Here is a 16,283-nt window from a genome sequence, read left to right as displayed (position 1 = left end):
TCTCATATTTTAAAAACAAAGTTACTCATCACTTTGGCGTTACATTAGGGACTGTTATTTACTTATCAGGGGCGGAGGGTGGCTGGGTGTGATTTCCTTTTATTTATTTATTTTTTTGTGTGTGTGTGTTGACCCTTCCTTGAGCCTCACCAAGTGACTTGGCGAAAAGTATCACCCTCCCTCCAACATAAATTAGTTGCTGGATTTTGTACCCTTTGATTTTTAAAAACTGAGGACAAAATCATGCAACAGAAAAGCCTCGGTTTTTTACTCTTGTGCATGCTGGTTAGTTCGTGCAAGCAGTTTAACTATTATTATTTAAATAAGACATAGAACAAAGTGATTTTGATTAAATTGTTTGTTTGTTGTTTTTTGCACATGATGTATCCAAAGACCATCACCGATTTGAAAATCCAAAAAGGATTTTGGTTTTTACAGTTTCTAGAAAATACAACCATTTAAATTTGTGTGCCCCACCCCTAAGCCAATTTTTTTTTTTTTTTTTAAAAAGTCCTTCCCCAGTGCTTAAAAAATATTTGACATACCTGTCCCTTTTTGCACCACCCACTACACCCTAATTTGTAACAAACAGTTCCTTAAATATTTGTTACTGTAACAATGTGGTTAAAAATATGTATTGATTTAATTGTATTTACATATATTTCAATATATTATAATTAAAATTTTACTATACCCTATCTTCATGTGCAGATTATGAGACAAGGGCCCCTGTTGGGTGCAGAAATGCAAAAGGCCCCACCACTTATCCTATACAGAAGCAAGACACAGACTTTGTGGCTGTTTTGCCTTTCTTAAGTCATTGTGCATCTGATTGTGGTTCTGTGTTGTTTTTAAGGTATTTTTTGTTTATTTTTTTGGTTGTTTTGTCTCTTTGTCATCATTTTGTGGTTATTCTGCTGGTTTTTGTAATTGTTTTGTGTCTCTTTGCAGTTCCTTTGCATCTGTTTGTGGTCTTGTGTCTCTGTGGTAATGTAGAGTGTCTTTGTGGTTGGTAATCTGATGATCTATCTCTATTGTGGCTTAGTCTATTTGGAAACCATACAGAAACGGGCCCATCTCCTTTACAGCAAGCGTGTACTAGAACATGCTTTGATTCTCTTTAACACTTGTCTGAGGTCATTGGGGTTTTTTCACCTGACATGCTGCTTACAAGCATTATCGCATGTGGTAATCCATATATAGCTGGAGAGTTTCCACTTTTTATATTATCTCACACCTAAGACAATTTAGAATTTACAGTTCCCCTTACCTGCAGGTCTTTAGAGTGTGCAAGGGAACTGGTGCACTCACAGGAAATCATGCAAACCTCCATGAAGAAAAGCCCCGGGCTGCCAGGTCAGGTTTGAACCCACATCCAGTATGGTGAAAGGGCCAACCACTGAGCTGCTGTGCTGTCCCGACACATATTTGTTTTGATCACTTATTGTCTGTTCTACATGTATAACCCTAATTTTGCACAGAAGAGCCCTTAAATAACAAAACAATAATATTAAGCCATCCAAAAATCTTAGTTAAAGTGAGACCAAGGTAAAGCAAGACTGTGTAACTTGAACATCACGCACTGTGGCCACAAGCTACAACTACAAAATAATGGTAGAATGCAGAAATGTAACATAATAACAGCAGAGATAGTAGAGAAGTAGTCATAACGTTAACTTATATAATAACATGTGACATCTTAAGCAGTTGTTCTCAAACTTTTTCCTTAAGGAACGCCTTTTCTATCATTAAGTAAAGTGACGACCCCTGACTAAGTGACATATTGTGTGGATATTTCATATTATATTCCGTGCATAACAATCACAGCACAGAACAGCTATTAAACTACAATTAACCCGCATAGTGAATGTAACAGTTGCAGGAAGTTTGTGTAAAGACAAGAGATTTTTTTTAGCAACTTTTCAATCAATTATCTGTATTACGTTTTTTTTTTTTTTTTTTTTAAATCATACACACCTAATAGGCTTCTTTTTGGCTAAATTAAGTGTCTTCTTCTCCTTGCTGCTTTGCCATTGTTTTATTAGCGCCTTGGTTGTTTTAGCTGTGTCATTTTCTAATGCAGGACAAGGCTGTTTAGGAGAGAGTGAAGGCTCTGTGAATGTAGCTTGTGCTGTGGTCTTTACCCTGCCCTTATCCTGTGATTTTTTTTTAAAGGTTATATCTTGAATAATAATCTACGCTTTGAAAATAACAATTTCATTTAGTTTTCCTTACACAAGTGCATGAAAGCCTGAGACACAGGCCCACTGTATACATTTATAAAGATGTTTTCTTACACCCCTTACAATGAAGAAGGCCTCACACCGCCCTGTAAAGCTTTGGCGTCCCCTAGTGGAGGTTGGGACCCCCAGCTAGGAGCCAATGATCTAAGGTTTGCTAACATTAGCTGTCATAAGCCACAGCAAGCTACTGGTCATACCAGACTAAGTAAGGTTGTAACAGAAAAATGGCAAAGTGAATTCAGTTTTTAAGTTTTATTTTTGTATGTGTAAGAGGAAGAGTCCGTTTTTTTTCTTCTTCCGATAGTTACATAGTCTCGCTTTAAATAGTAGTCTTTGATCAATGTGCTCTACATCTTTAAGACAGCAAACTTGTTTTAGTTCATGGGCCACATACAGCCCCAATATGATCTCGAGCTACTAAGAAAGCAGGTCAAGCTATCCCCTGCTTTACCATCAATTTACAAATCAAATGTTTTGCTAGTGCCTAAAAAACAGGGTTCCACAAATACTGCTTTAGGGATAAAAAATCTAATACAAATTCTTTTGTACTGAACATGCCAATTGATGTTTAATATCTTTAGAAATGACCACAATAAGTACTCATTGTTTATGAGTGCTGATCCTTTCTCTAGAGCACAAACTTCTTGTGTTTATTTGAATTCAGAGAGCTGTATTCTGGTCAGGGTGGAAGAGTTTCTGTTGCATTACTAAACATACAAAACTAAATACTTCATAAGCAGCATTTCACATGAAGTAGGCTACTCACTGTTGCCTTAACAAGTGCATCTGTATTAGGTGTGCAAAGTAATCCAGTGGGCCAGATTTGACCCTTGGGCCGGCCGTTTCTACGAATGTTTCACACCTCTGATGTAGGATTCATGCAACATCGGTGACATCCTTCTTGTTGTAACCTGCAGTTAATTTCCTCTAGTGTCAACAAAACCAAAGCACTCCCAGTGTTTTGGGCCAGCCTCAACAGCATTGTAAGCTTACTTAGACTATGGCACTGACATGTCTGTGTAGCCATCCCATATTGACACAGTTTTCTGTTTTTAAGTTTTATTTTGTTTGAAATAAATAAATTCATTCATTCATTCATTCATTTTGAAGAAAGTTTATTTCATTGTGCAAGATCATGTTTCGTGTCTTAATGGTAATTTAGTGAATAGTAGTAAATATTTTTTTCTTCTTCAAAACAGCTATCATGAGATCTCTTTCACAGGGAGGTGCCTCTCGATGCTGGCCCCAAGGTGACGCTTGGATCCTTATGATTTGGTGAAGTGCTCGTGGCAGAGTACTGAGAGGCAGCCAACCAAGTTGAGGAACTCTGGAAAGTCCACACTGTTGTCCTGGTTTAGGTCCAGTTTATTGAAGATGCTGTCCACTGCTGCCTGGTCAGTGGCTTTCTGCAGGTAAGAAAAGTGTTGAAGATCATTGGGTGTGTGCACGATCGTAAAATCCTACAGGCTGTGATGATGCATAAATTCTACCAAGCGTATTCACCATTCTCTCCACACAATGCACCATGCATGTACGGTAAGACAGTGTGTATTGTGCAGGACTGAGATAGAGACAGGTCAGAGGTCACTCACCCCCAGCAGCTCTCCCAATTCACTCTGGAGCAGCTCTTTCATCTCTGCCTTAGTCAGGCTTTTGTTGTCCCCATCCTTGCTAGCGTATTTACTGAAGCTGTCAACGAGGAGGATTATAGCTTTCTGGGTGTTCGACATGATGATAGCTGGTTTAAAAGGACAGAAAAAACAAGGAGTGAGATAGTGACATATGAAGTTTGTCAATCAGAGTGTTTGTACATTAATACACAAAGGTTCAGACTGGCCTAGTATTTTCCTTTTATATGACTAACTGCAGAAGGTGCTGAAAGGTGAAGCTCTCATTTGATGCTGCTACGACTCCATCTAGTGGCAAAGTCGAGGTCTTCCTCTGCTGTGCTCTAAATGGATCATGTGGCACTGTGGTTACATTTGGAATGTTAACAAAGGACAGCATTTATATCTAAATCTTGAGGGAGTGGTTGAAGGGGAAGGAAAGGGAGAGGGTGTCTGAGTTCATGGCTCTGTTTGAAAAAACTGGGATTAAACAGATTTACTCCATTATTGTTTTTTTTTTTAAACTAAGTATTGTTTTTTAATATCTGACCATCAAGTCTGATCATTACTGTGCCGAAGTTGGCCAATTGTTTTTTTCTTCCTGCTACAGTTTAAGTAGCTAATTTATAGTAATTATAGAGGTAAAATATTCACACAAAGGACTGCATACTAGTTTTATTCATCAAGAGCTCGTGAGCAGCAAACGGTGGCTGACATCATTGCTTTTGTCACTGCCAGTGTTTTTCTCTGGCTTTTCCGTGGGGCTTGATAAAAATAAACTCCAGGTTTCCTCCAGGGCTGCTCCTATGTCCCCCTGTCACCAGCCTCTAACGCACAGTGTCTGCCGGGTGACACATTGTTATGGCAACAGCTTAAACTCTCCAAGTAACTCAGTCAGACTAGGTAAAGATGCAGGTCAAGACTTGATTCAAGTCCCAGCAGTGGTGTGTTTTCTTAACGTCTAAAAAGTGTATTCTTTTTTCCACTGACTCAATAAACCCAAGGGAGTCATTTCTGGTTGCATCCTGACTCACGTGATGCTGCTCCCTCTCTGGGGTGTGGTGAGCGGAGGAAACTGAGGCAGCAGAGGGTTTGTAAACAGATGGGAATTGCGGAGGAGGAGAACACAAAATGAACACCATATTACTGTTCTGTTGTTTGGTTTTAATTAGAAGAAAGATTGGAAGCTTGATGCTAACCTCTGAATGCACAATGCATCAGTGTAATGACATTACAGGCTAAAGTTACCCAAATAACTGAACTCAACTTAATTCAGAGTAAAACTAAGCAATGTCTGTTGCAGCATTTGTTTTACAAGTAATGAAATACAGAGGAGAAATCAAAGTGAGCTCAAAAACACCATATGCCCACAGAGCTGGTAACTGCAGTTATATTTTAAACAAATAAAACTCAAATTACATCAAAGGTGATGCATTCAAAATGATCACATATCGGAATGAGTTATTGTGCATTTCTTTTAAAGTCAGTTAAAGACACTAAAATACAAACAACATCACTGCTTAGATTTTCTACTCACCAAAGCTGATTTGCAGAGACTCAGGACGACCGGAGAGTGACAGTCTTAGAGGAGCTGTAGTGACGGAGAAAGAGATGCAAAGGATGCTTTATACACCACCACACCCTTTATCCCTCCCTCCATAATGCTCCTTTCATCTCCAACCACTCCTACTTCTCCCCTCGTGTCTTGTTGCTTTTTTTCAAGTTATGTTTTAAGGAACACTGGACGCATTGTTGTTGGAATCAACAAACTACTAAATCATCATCCAACATCTGGTGGTTATTCATGCTGGTTGTTAGGGAGTCTGCTCTGCGTCACTTCACACTTCATGGTGTTTTATCGTTGCTTAGATAGCCCATAGTGCATGTGTGCATTCAGAGAGGACTTTCAAAATGCTAAGAATGTGCATCATTCATTACAAAAATGTTTCTAATGTTATGATCTAAAGTTTGCATTCAAACCTAACACAACAAAGACTGTAGACAGCATGTTACATGCAGAAGAAGTGTAGCAGTGTGCTGTATCTTTAAGACTGTCTGTTTCCAAGGAGAAAGGGGATGTTTTGTACTTCTTGTTTGTTTCAGCTACAGTATAATTCAAACCCACTTAGCCAGTTTTTTTGCTCTTTGATACAATGTAACAAAGGAGGTTGGGGGATTTTGGAGATTTTATGTTCAGTGTAAGTTCACTTTCACTTTTAAATAAATTGTTTAAGACCCTTACAAAATGTTGAGTCAAGAGACCAAGGCTGGAGCTGGGTTGAGGAGTTACTTCACGCCTGTTTTGGCAGTTATATATCAAAACAAAATCAAGTGCTTAATCTGTGAAGTCAACAGCTGGTTGTCAGACCTTGAGGCACACATCTTGTCATTATCACCAAAATGCACGGCATTAAAAGAATATTTGTGTTAAAGCTTTTCACTACTTCAGCTACACACGTCACCGATATAGATGCTGGACTGGGGTCTAAAATATTTATGTTGATCACTGAAGCTGCAAGACAAAAGTGTACAGTAAAAATGTAACTGGGGTGTTTAACTGTACATGCTATCCATCTGTCCACCCACTTTCTATAATCTCTCACACCTAAGACAATTTGGAATTTACATGTCATCTTACCTACAGGTCTTTAGACTGTGCAAGGGAGCTGGTGCACTCACAGGAAAGCCACACGCAGGAAATCATGCACACTTCCATAAAGAATAGCCCCAGGCTGCCAGGTCAGGTTTGAACCCATTTTCTAAGACCAACCTTTGAGCTGCTGTGCAGAACCTACACACTGTATTTGATTTATTTTGATTACCTATCATCTGTTTTTTGCACAAAAAGCCATTACATAAATGTAGTGGAGTCTATAACAAAACAGAAATATTAAGGTAAAGTTACAGTAGACTATCTTAAAGGCCCTGTGTGTGAGATTTAGGGACGTCTATCAGCAGAAATTAAATATAATATTAATACCTAAGTTTTCATGAATTTAGGATTACCTGAAAATAGGAATAGTTGTGTTTTCATTGCTTTAGACTGAGATGTTTATATCTACATGTGAAATAGGTCCTCTTCAGCAGAGTCCACCATGTTATTCTACAGTAGCCCAGAATGGACAAACCAAACACTGGTCCTTGAAAGGGCCATTTATGTTTTTACATCAGCCACTATGGTTATCCTACATGCTTGGCACACGGGAGATGTTTCAGTCAGGTTTTATTTCTGCAACCTCACCACTAGATGCCACTAAATCATACACACTAGACTTTTAAAACCTTAGTTAGAGCAAGACCGTATAACTTGAACATCAAGTCCTCTTTAGTTTGGGTCAGATGCTTTTTTTCATGCCATTGAGTTTTATAGACACACGAACAGAAGCGTGTGATTGGTGCAGTAGGTGGATGAAACCTTGGCACTGTCTGATCACATGAACTCCATGCACATTCAGTGTATAAAAGCTACAGACTTTAGGACAGTGCAGGGGCGTCTTAGTTGGGGGAAAAGTGGGACTGATTACCCAGGGCACCAATGGGAGGGGAGGTCCTTTTGCAGTTTTTTATTAGTGGGATACCTAAATTAACTTGGCTGAAAAACCAGTTGAAACCCTGAACTTTAAAATAAAATAGTGGAAGCGCTCTGAGGCCCCTCTAACCCCTTAAAGGCATAACATGGTTTAGTCCTCCCCTGCACTTGGATTCGTCACAGCTAGACCTGAGTGAATGTCTGCTTATGTTGCTGAGGCACCAACCTGCACTGTCACGTCTTTCCCCAAGACAGGGAAATCGGGTTTCCAAAAAAGAAAAGAAAGAAAGCAAAGGGAAAGAGAGCAAACTGACTTTGTAAAAAACAAATCAAAAGGTGAATGAGAGACATGGATCAAGGAAGGAGGGACAGGGGGTCCACAGAAACTGCTTATGCATTTGGCCCAGAGTCTGGTACAGTGTACGTATGTGTGAGTGTGCTGAGAGGAGGGACTCCTACACTGTAAAGTGTTGAAAAAAAAGATGATCCCTCCCTCCATAATGCTCCTTTCATCTCCAACCACTCCTACTTCTCCCCTCATGTCTTCTTAGTTTTTCAAGTTATACTTCAAGAAACACTAGATGTATTATCGTTTCTTAGAATCAACAAAGTGCTAAGTCATCATCACACTTCTGATGATTATCCATGCTGGTTGTTAGGGAGTCTGCTTTAAGCAATTTCACACTCACACTTGCATGTTTGCGTTCAGAGAGGATTTTCAAAATGTTAGCACTCTGCATCATTCATCACAAAAATGTTTCTAATGTTATGATCTAAAGTTTGCATTCAAACCTAACACAATAAAGACTGTAGACAGCATGTTACATGCAGAAGAAGTGTAGCAGTGTGCTGTATCTTTAAGACTGTCTGTTTCCAAGGAGAAAGGGGATGTTTTGTACTTCTTGTTTGTTTCAGCTACAGTATAATTCAAACCCACTTAGCCATGTTTTTTTTTTTGCTCTTTGATACAATGTAACACTACAATGTAACAGAGAAAACTAATAATAATTTAAGATACAAATAACTCGTAACTCATTCACTTTTAAATAGATTGTTTAAAAATGGATTTTCTTTGCCTTCTTCACTTTTACAAGCAGACGAATAGAGGGATACAGCAATCACAATGTGAATCACTTTTTAATGATGCAGTCACGTGAAGCTGCTCCGTTTAGAGGTCTCTTTTGCTAATCCTTTAAAAGGAAATCAGTTTGTGTGCAAACACAAATCTCTGAAGACTTTTGGAGTCAAGAGACACATTCTGGAGCTGTTTTGAGAAGTTTTAAGTCTTTTTTTTTTACTCCCCCCAAAGAACTTACTTGTTTTTTTGCACATTCAGTTTGAATCCAAATTCCACTTTCCGCTCTTCGTTTGACTTAACAGGTTTGTCACGATGTGCTTGCCTCTGTGCAACAAACCACAAATACATTTTGATCATTTTCTAGAGATGAAGACCAAGTGTGACTTGACTTTTGCCGCACTGTCCCTCTTGAAAATCATAAACCAAAGCATTCTAAGTGCTATATCGTAGGCAACTGGACTTGGTTGAGTTTCTTGAATACCAAAACCAAGAAACCAAAGCAGTGAACAGTTTTAAGTCAAATGTGGATATGAATCAGAGAATACCTTGTACACAGTACTGAATAATTTCTTGTGTTTGTTTGTGTTGCCTTTCTTCTATTTATATTTAATGTTTGAGATGCACATGATTTCAACATTTGGGCACAATGACTCACTGAGGGTTTATTGTCATGGTGCTGATTGGTCCTCTCTTACTTGCAATTTTGTGGTGAGTAGTGTGACTCACAGTCATGTCCCTGAAGCACATGAGTCATGCTGCAGAGAACAGACATCCGAGACATAAAAATTAGCACTGTGGCAACTTTGTGTGTGTTTGCTTCAACGTGTGTGTGTGGTCTGTTGCATGACTTTCAGTTAGAGATATCAATGGTTTTTCTTCCCAGCTCTCCTCTTTGGTCAGGGTACAGTTGATTTGGCCTCTAATTAACAACTTCAATCGAAGTCTAGTTAAGTACAGATCATACGTTGGACGTTAAGTCACTGCCACCAACTTTCATGTAATCTGCAACTACGTGTATAATGCAATCGGAGATTTTCACATTAAACTGTGCTTTTTTTACTGTGTGGAAAACTTTAGTCAAACCTTTTTTCCTGTCTTCCCCCCCCCCCATCTTACTCACTTCGATCTACCAAATAGGGAGGGCGTTTCCATGGAAACCACATTCTGTATTACATCCAGCTGTGATTCATATGAAACTATTTGCAGTGGAGCTGGAGTGGTTTTAAGAACTTATCAAATACTCATGGCCAACATTATGATTGCAGTTACACTCTTATGCCATCTAATGGTCAAGTAGAAGAACACCATTTTGAGACACGTGTCTTATTTAAAACAACTTGATGTCCTAAGTGAACCCCAAACGCCCCATACCACCACCAACAACAGCTTTAGTTTAACCTCCATACCAGGCCATGCAGCCAGAATTTTAGAAATACTGCAGTCATGAGTCTCCACAATACACCTGGCACCAGCCCCAGAAACCGGTGGCATTTTATGCGTTTATTACAAATAACACAGTGGAGAGATGACAGGAAATGAGGGGAGAAAAAGATGGGGTATGCTGCATAATGGCTGTGAATATAAGCGGCTAAGCAAAGCTCACATGCATGGGCAGATTATGAGGCAATAGATCCCAGGCCTCACCACCTTTCCTAAATAGGAGCAAGACACAGACTTTGTGGTGGTTTTATATCTCTTTTTATTATGCATTTTTTATGGTTTTGTGCCACCTTGTGGTTGTTTAGTGTGTTTTTGTAGCGTGTTGTGTCCCCTTGTAGTCATTTTGGGTCTCCTTGTGGTTGTTTACCCACCTTTGTTGCTATTTTGTGTTTGCTGTGTTAGGGGCCCACTGGCTCAAGTTAACATGCACTGACCAAGAAGGGACTCAAAATTACCACAAAAAGATGCAAAGGAACTGCAAAGAAACACAAAAAAACTTGGAAAATGTGCAAATCAACCACAAAGAAACACAAGATGACGACAAGATACAAAAAACAATCAAATAAGATACAAAATTAACTCAAGGAAACAACTCAAAAAGAGAGACACAAAACCACAAAAAGATGCATAACAACTACAAAGAGACACCAAACCACCACAAAGTCGTTCTGTCTTTTTGTCTCTTTGTGGTAATTTTGGTTCCTGGTCAGTACGTGTTAATTTGAGTGACATTATGAAGGTGAAGGCAAGGGGGCTCCCTGACACTTTGGACAGCCATGCTCACATAGAAGTAGCAGCACAAAGGAGACTAACAGACTTGAAGTACTTTGACATCTTTATAGCATCAGCTAGAACAAGATCACAATAGTTTGATGTCATTTCCCACAACAACAGCTAAGCACCGGATGTTGGTAGGGTTCAGCAGGCTCATAACTTTGCTGTTATTGTTTAACAAATTGAATTGTCCACAGAGAGGGGCTGTTCTGCCTGTGTTTGTCCAAGGAAGGTGCGGTATGCATTAGTGAATGTTTGCTTATCTCTGAACTCAAACCAATATACACCTTCAGTGTGTCAGTTTAAAAAACCTTTTAGCTGTGAGAGTACGCAGGTTTACTTCAACAAAGGTCGGGACGAAGTGATTAGGAAGTCTTCTCACTAAGGGAACAAGCTCGGTCCTCTCCATGGACCACAGACATTCATCTGAACGATACTAATTATATTGCGTAAGGCCACATGATAAACGTACAGCATGTACATTGGTATGCATTCAGTGCTTGTCATACACAACTGCACAAAGGGGATATTGAGAAAACGGTCATCAAAGTGGAAATCCCGGCTGTAAACTCAGCTGTGGGTCACATGGGTGTGGTGATTGTGTAAACTGAGGGCTGAAAACACACACACACACACACACACACACACACACACACACACACACACACACACAGTTGTAACCTAGCAGCTTGAGTGTTTGCTCTGTAACCATCAACATTGGTAGGCCACAGGGCAAGGCCTCGTCCAAGGAGGTGTGTGCAGGACCTTAAAGACTTTTTTGCCCTGAGTTTTGTCTTCCAGGCAGGCCCTGCTCAGGCGGTAAAAGTTATGCTTACCTAACTGGGATTGGCAGACCCTGACCACAAATGTGGGCCAAATTCTAAACTACTGAAGTCACATGTTAACCGTTTATGACTCAAACATTGGCAGAGCTGGTCAGTACCAGCACACAGCCTGAGAAGAAGTGTTGCCTGGGAGACCTTGTTTAAGAGCAAAAAGAAAAAGAAAATCTCTTCTCAGTTCAGGAAGACTCAGAGGGTGGGGTTATCCTGTTCATCTCTATGGTGTCAAACAAGTTTCACCAGACATGAAACACTATGAAAAGAATTTGGTGGAAAAACAGTGGTGCACTGACCCACTGTGCCATGTGACTCAGGCCTGCCATATTTCTTGGCAGTGCCCAGAGCTGTCTTACTCAATCAAATCACATTGGCAAGAATGCAACAAACTTCATTCAGTTACAAAGCGCTCTAAATCTTTATCTTGCTCATGCATGCATCGTCATTAAGATAGTTGCAACATCAGTTTCACACAGAGGTGTGTTCATAATGGAACATTCTGCAGATTCCTCAGAGCAGCGATAAGCAGGACTTTATCAAGCAAAGAGGGAGTGGTCCGTCTGCACTTTCACACCCAGGGAAGCAACAATTACAGGTGGGAATTACATCATCACACCTAGTGTCGCTGGAACAATTACAAGGGGAGTCAGTACACTGTGATTTCTCTAAAATGAGCTTCACCAGGGCATGAAATCAGCACAAAGCAATGACTGTAAAATAACAATGATTTGGGTTTTGTGTCTTTGTTACAAAACTATTTTTATGAGTAAAAAGCACTATAAAAACCATGATAGAGCATGCATACATATACAGCAGCTTACACACACACAACCAAAAACCACCAGACACAAAAGCTTTGAAATTCTTTACTGTATTTATTGAACAAAACTATCTTTACAATACTTCAAAGGCTTTTTGGTTTTTCTCCTCCCTTCCACTGTTGTCGTTTATTTCTTAGATGTCTTCTTCATGTGCATCTGATAGCACTGCTCACAGGCAATGGAAAGTCCAACAACCAGAGAAACAAACTCCTCAAAGTCCACCTGGCCATCGCCATTGGTGTCCAGGTCCTTCATGATTTTGTCAACAGCAGCAGGGTCCTTCTGAGACTGGGTGAAAGAAGGGAGCGTTAGAGGGGCCTCAACAACAAACCTTTGGGTTAGACTGCATTATGTGATAGGTGATAAAATAATGAACATGTTCAAATTCTGGACACTGTGATTATGCACTTAACACGTTGGTCGCTTCTCACCATGAGGAAGGTAGAGAGCTCATTCTCCATCAACTCTCTGAGCTCCCGCCGGTTGAGTGTGCCACTCCGGCCTTCCTTAGAGGCGTAACGGTGGAACACCTTGATGAGTGACTCCATGGCTGTCTCCAGTTCTGAAGGCATGGTGGCTGAGATGTGTTTTGACTAAAAAACAAATGGAGAAGACATTGTTAAATATGACAGTATGGAGTTTAGCTTCAATTTTAAAACAAGACCTTGGAGAACTTGAAAAAAGACTGAATGAAAAAAATTGCTTTGTTTTGTGATACCTGAAGATAAACTTATCAACAGGTTTGTGTTCTACTGATGAGCTTATCTAAGGATTTGAAGGAGCATGGGGGAGTTCAAAAGCCAAGGTGCTGATCCTCTCATTGCAAAGAGTAGCCTCTCTTTGCATGAAACAAATGTAGATTAAGGGGATGAGTTTGATTTCAAAGGTTGGGGGTACAGTACAGTACAGTAGTCAATTCTCAGAAGGGCTTTAGTTTCTTGAAAACCCCTTTCCGAGGCAGAGCAAAACACAAATGCTTTTTCAATGAATAAAACATTCACTTCTGGTGGCAAAGCATCTTCACACCGCGTGTTCAACTTTGCCAGCGAAGTCAAAGCTTCAACAAAAAGAACAAAGTATGTGTGGAGGAGAAGAGACAGTGCTTGTTGCCGTGTCTTACCAGCCAATATTGTATGATACTGACCAAAAAATACAAACTGCCCCACATGAGAAATGCTGCCTGGCTGGCAGTGAGTTGGGAGACAGGCATGGAAATTTACCAAAAACATATTTCGCTGTGTCTATTAGAATGCTAGCTAACATTACCTAGCAAGCTAGGTTTCAGTGGCTGTCACGTCAGGCACTTCCCACATTCAGCACGAATATGAAATAGCCTCGGCAGGCGACAGTCACACCCTAACCCTATCCCCTAACCCTAACCCGCTCCTGTGTGACTGTACCTTAAAACCACTCTGGTGCCAACTTAAGCTAATGTAATTTTCCCCCTATTACTTGGTTCAGATTTACACCAATATGTGCCCTGGTATCTGCCCTATACACCTCAAGCAAAATGATCATCAAAATATGTGTTTATTATAAAACTAGAGCTCAGAGGCTTTTAAATACAAAGCTGTCACTGGCAGAAATTTCACAGACACCTTTTAAAAAGAACGTTACATTTATGTCAGGTAAAATATGATGGTGTGTTGGTACAATTTGGGCCATCACATTGATTTGGAAACTTTGTACACAAACAATAAAGGTGGTGCAGTGAAGGAAAATGCATTTTTTCATGTTAATGTGTCACAAAGTATGCAAAAAAGTCTGTTTTATCTCTTTAATACTTAAGAAAATGAACCCCATTAAACTAGACAGACCGTAAACTAACTAAACTGTTTAAACGAGACACGCAAAGCTCCACTATGTACCAAATCACCATGACGTCATGCTGACAGCAACATTCATAATGTAGCCAATTGGCAATTGATTACAATGACAGAGATATGTAAAACTGGTAAACTAGTTGAGTCATTTTCAGCCGTTAGTGTAATGTCTTTCACTTTGATAAAATTCCTTAAATCCCTGACGGAGAAAGGCTGTCACATGGCAAGGTAAAGTCATGAAAATATTCAAAATATAGCATACACTTAAACTGAACTTTTTTTCAATGGCTAAAAATTCACCAACTGCTGCAGCGTTTGCTCAGTGCCATTTGATTTTGTCTATGCGACGCAGGGATTTTCTACCCATAAGTTTCTGTAAATACACATTGTGATTTGGTCTATGAGAGATACTGTTACCACTTTTAAAGTTTGTATACCGATTTTCTACCTTCTTTTTTTAGTTATTCTTATTTCTGTATTTTCCATTCCTCATCTAATTTCCTACAACGTATAAGATACAACAAACACCATTCCATCTTCCGAACCTTTTTTTAAATAAATAAAACCGTAGTTTTCAGATTGTAAAAAGTGGAAATATGACATTAGTTTTTGAACTGCAAAAAGTTGAGGGCTCCATAAGTGCAGTCTGCCCCTCACCCCTCTTAAATTACACCCCTGGTCGATCTACATATCATCACTCTATCACCTCCTCCAGTCTGACCTCCATCAGAGGATCGTGCTGAGTAAGTATTTCATGTCTTGGGTGAAATAAAGGTCAGACTCTGTAGTTCCACTGAAATTTAGGAGGACGCTGTGTAGCCCAATGATGGGAAAGCAACACTTTTGTTTGCTCCAACGCCCTTCCCACTACCAAGCAATACTCATGAGAAGTGAGAGAAGGTCTGCTATTTGACTGTTAGAAAAAGATGGCCAAAATAGCACACACACAAAACTCTAAAGGCTGTTGCCATAGAGTTGCAACAGTTAAAAGGAGAAGTGGGAGGGAAAATGGGTTGTGTGTAAGAGGGAATGGAAAACTTTAGCTGGATGAGGGGAAAAAATGTGCTGATACTCTGGCGGTGCAGCAAATGAGAGGGGACACTGTAGCCACACAGCACATGTGTGTACATGCCCACAGTCCAACCACACCCTTTAGGCTATACAGACTCAGCTGAGTTAACAGTACAAGAGAGTGTCCAATAAAATGTGATGAACTGGAGAAAATAAGAATTGAAGTTAGTTTTTTTTAATGAGTGCTTACTGTATTAGCCAAATGTGTAGACTTATTTAGTTAGGAAAGACCTTATTGGTAAATACTGTGGAAGTGAGAAACAATTCAAACTTAAAAAAAGACCATTTGAATACAATAGCCTACACTGCATAACTTTTTAAAACATGCAACCTATAAATATATATGTTATGTAAATTGTATGTATAAAAAAAAGAAAAGCAGACATCAACCACCGACATGCTTCCCTTCAGGAAAGCTTTGAGTGGCAGATAAAAGTAAATTATCCCAAACAATTCCTTCCCCACTCAGCCGGTTGTACCTGAAGGCATCATTAGTTAAATCCCGACAAAGCCACACAAGTTGCAGAAGAGACAAGTTACCGTTAGTTCTTACCGTGCAGGGCTGAGACGTGGCCGCAAGAGAAGAGGTGGGAATGTTCAGGGGCCGGGAAGGAGTGCAGACTTTATAGACAGGCGCCGCCCCGGCTGCTGTGCACTGTGAGTCAACCTGTGGTGTGGACAGTGGACTCTGCCGACTGTATCTGAGGCTGGGCAGAGGTTGATAGGGGAGAACGGGGCTGGTTGTCACACTTTGTACTTTAATTTGAATACTTCAAAAACTGTATCCTGAATGGATACTCAGCCCATTCAGAACACTGACTGGTGACAAGTGGAGTTGAAACTTGCCACTAGAGCCCCGTTTCCACCGAGCAGTATGGTACAGTACGGTTCAGTTCGGTATGTTATTTCCCCGTTCTCACTGTGAAAAGTTGTGGATGGTACCAATAGAACCGTTCCAAACCGTCCCCATTTTTGGTGCCCCCTCTGTACCTAGCACACAGATCTGATACTAAAAGGTGGAGCCGTGGACACTGCAGTCTGCAGATTGGTCAATAGAG

General features: G+C 40.1%; 2 protein-coding genes across 3 annotated transcripts; both read right to left on the bottom strand.

Annotated features, from left to right (window-relative positions):
* Positions 1-3,341: 3,341 nt before the first annotated feature.
* Positions 3,342-5,445, bottom strand: LOC126383619 (ictacalcin-like). Its single transcript, XM_050034184.1, has 3 exons — positions 5,388-5,445; positions 3,836-3,981; positions 3,342-3,649 (listed from the first exon to the last, which is right to left on the bottom strand). The coding sequence occupies exons 2-3, from the start codon at positions 3,971-3,973 to the stop codon at positions 3,509-3,511; spliced, it is 279 nt and encodes a 92-aa protein (XP_049890141.1). The 5' UTR covers positions 3,974-3,981; positions 5,388-5,445; the 3' UTR covers positions 3,342-3,508.
* Positions 5,446-12,365: 6,920 nt separating this feature from the next.
* s100a10a (S100 calcium binding protein A10a) lies at positions 12,366-15,932 on the bottom strand. Of its 2 annotated transcripts, none has more exons than XM_050034179.1 (3): positions 15,779-15,932; positions 12,763-12,924; positions 12,366-12,619 (listed from the first exon to the last, which is right to left on the bottom strand). In XM_050034179.1, exons 2-3 carry the CDS (start codon positions 12,901-12,903, stop codon positions 12,458-12,460), a joined length of 303 nt encoding a protein of 100 aa, XP_049890136.1. In that variant the 5' UTR covers positions 12,904-12,924; positions 15,779-15,932; the 3' UTR covers positions 12,366-12,457. The 2 variants fall into 2 exon arrangements, with proteins under 2 accessions (XP_049890136.1, XP_049890137.1); XM_050034180.1 differs by having other exon boundaries at positions 15,766-15,790.
* Positions 15,933-16,283: the final 351 nt, after the last annotated feature.

Source organism: Epinephelus moara, chromosome 22 (assembly GCF_006386435.1).
Source record: "Epinephelus moara isolate mb chromosome 22, YSFRI_EMoa_1.0, whole genome shotgun sequence".
Classification (NCBI taxonomy): domain Eukaryota; kingdom Metazoa; phylum Chordata; class Actinopteri; order Perciformes; family Serranidae; genus Epinephelus; species Epinephelus moara.
This window is presented reverse-complemented; position numbering and strand designations above follow the sequence as displayed.

What these genes read in the sequence shown, in the direction of transcription:
- LOC126383619 (XM_050034184.1), bottom strand. Translation starts at nt 3,973, where the DNA reads ATGTCGAACACCCAGAAAGCTATAATCCTCCTCGTTGACAGCTTCAGT. An exon ending in AATTGGGAGAGCTGCTGGGG is followed by an intron (nt 3,650 to 3,835) that starts GTGAGTGACCTC and finishes TCTTACCTGCAG; the next exon opens with AAAGCCACTGACCAGGCAGC.
- s100a10a (XM_050034179.1), bottom strand. Translation starts at nt 12,903, where the DNA reads ATGCCTTCAGAACTGGAGACAGCCATGGAGTCACTCATCAAGGTGTTC. An exon ending in AGCTCTCTACCTTCCTCATG is followed by an intron (nt 12,620 to 12,762) that starts GTGAGAAGCGAC and finishes TCTTTCACCCAG; the next exon opens with TCTCAGAAGGACCCTGCTGC.